Source organism: Octopus bimaculoides, chromosome 28 (assembly GCF_001194135.2).
Source record: "Octopus bimaculoides isolate UCB-OBI-ISO-001 chromosome 28, ASM119413v2, whole genome shotgun sequence".
NCBI lineage: Eukaryota > Metazoa > Mollusca > Cephalopoda > Octopoda > Octopodidae > Octopus > Octopus bimaculoides.
This window is the reverse complement of record NC_069008.1, coordinates 7670734-7672805: the sequence shown is the minus strand read 5'-3', so window position 1 is coordinate 7672805 and position 2072 is coordinate 7670734. Positions and strand designations below refer to the sequence as shown.

The 2072-nt window shown below is 37.2% G+C and overlaps 1 protein-coding gene across 2 annotated transcripts in view; it reads right to left on the bottom strand.

Annotated features, from left to right (window-relative positions):
- Positions 1-2072, bottom strand: part of LOC106879029 (uncharacterized) — a 106411-nt gene that overhangs the window by 10592 nt on the left and 93747 nt on the right. For both annotated transcript variants that reach the window (XM_052977325.1, XM_052977324.1), the window contains exon 10: positions 268-494. In XM_052977325.1, the coding sequence (XP_052833285.1) occupies positions 268-494 (227 nt within the window). The remainder of the gene's footprint in view (positions 1-267; positions 495-2072) is intronic.

Below are 2072 nucleotides of genomic sequence, written 5' to 3'. Positions count from 1 at the left end.
TGGTTTGGAGGAATAAAGGAGGGAAGAGAGAAAAAATTAACAAGGTTGTGAAAAAAAGACAACACAGACTTGAAAGGTAATAGGATGGGTTATTTAGTGGTGGAGGGGTGGGTCTATAAATATTTTCAGAGAAGATTTTCAAGTTGGCTCTACTAGTATTTTGAACCCAGTCATTTTGAAATCTCAAATTCTCTAACATAAATTATGCCATTTGCTTCCCTATCATCATTAGATATTTTAAAATGGGTTAATAAAATATTTTTTTACATCATTGATTCTGAGAGGTTTATCCAAGAAATGCAGTTTTAAGCCTGTTATTTCATTATCTTCATACGTCTTCAAATTGAAATTGTCAACACAGTCAAATCCATGTTTACAGAGATTTCGCCAAATTAAACCTCTAGAGAAAAAAGATAATGTATCTTGAATTATTTCCACAAAGAAAGTTTGCTCATGTTCTTCAGGAGAAATAATTCTCAGCTGCCAATTTTTACCTGAAATAAATAAAAATTTCTTTTAGTCAGTACGTGAGTGTATATGTACACAATATATATATATATGTATGTATGTTTGTATAATAAATGAGATGAGGATTCCAAAAGAATCATGTACTTGAAAAGTATGCACCAGGTAGGGTTGAATAATGTCTGTGGTTCCAGCCAATGGTTGGTTGGTGTCAAGGTATTGGGTAGGATATCTCGGCTTTAGCTCACGGAGAAAAAAAAACTAACCCTTTGAGTATTTATCACTTAAGGGGCTTTTCCAATTCACATGTTACTTTAAATAGTACGTTGTTATACTCTTAGGGTATCCAAACAGATTGCAGATTCCCTTGGTATATTATAATCACAATGAACTTCTTGGTGTAGTTCATTGTATTACCCTGTCCAACTTTAAATTTATAATTTAAATTTTAAATACTAAACTTATTTTTGTAAACTAACTCCGTATGTTATATTCGCTCATACTAAATTTTTAATTCCGTAAAGTCTAATGGCCTATTTAGTTCCTCTCCACCTGCCCACCCACCCATCTTCCCAACAAGTTTACGCTGTAGAACCCTGAGTTTTTCTATATTTTTACCATTGATAGTGATTCTTATACCCTGACTCCACCCTGAATTTGGTTACTATTTAGTTTACTGTAATATTGCTTTTTTTTTACTTATTTTTTCATTAGCCTTTATTCTGTTCTATTTTTTGCTTTTCATTATTTTTTTTTTACATCTTAGCTTCTTTCTCCATTTGCTAATTGATTTATTTATCTCCTTACTTGCCCTTAATAGTGCTTTATGACCTCCCCTAATCACAAACTACTACCAGTTATCTTCTTCAAAGTCAACACTTACTCTAGCCTGGCTGGTTCCTTTCCCAGCCAGCCACACTGACCTTAGATATCATATTACACTGTCTCAATAACAACAATTCAAAGGCTAGAATTTCTTGGTCAGTTGCTTCAAATATTCTGGCCTCAACAGACACTCTTCTGATACATTCCTGGGATAACCCATTCATTTTGAAATACTTATGTTCTCACCTTTTTATAGTGATGTAATGTACTCATTCTTCATTAAAAGTTACATAAGAAACAGCTGTAGTGAGCTGATACCTTTTCCATCCTGCATTTTTATTAACGTCCACTTTCCATGCTAGCATGGGTTGGACAATTTGACTGAGGTCTGGTGAACCAGATGGCTGCACCAGGCTCCAATCTGATTTGGCAGAGTTTCTACAGCTGGATGCCCTTCCTAACGCCAACCACTCCGAGAGTGTAGTGGGTGCTTTTACGTGCCACCGGCATGAAGGCCAGTCAGGAGGTACTGGCAACAGCCACACTTGAAATGGTGTATTTTATGTGCCACCTGCACAGGAGCCAGTCCTGCGGCACTGGCAACGACCTCGCTCAAATGTCTTTTCATGTGCCACTGACACAAGTGCCAGGAAGGCGACGTTGGTAATGATCACGCTCAAATGGTGCTATTTATGTGCCACCTGCATGACAGCCAGGCAGCTGGTGCTCTGGCAACAATCATGCTCAGACAGTGCTCTTAGTGGTCCACTGGTACAGGTGCC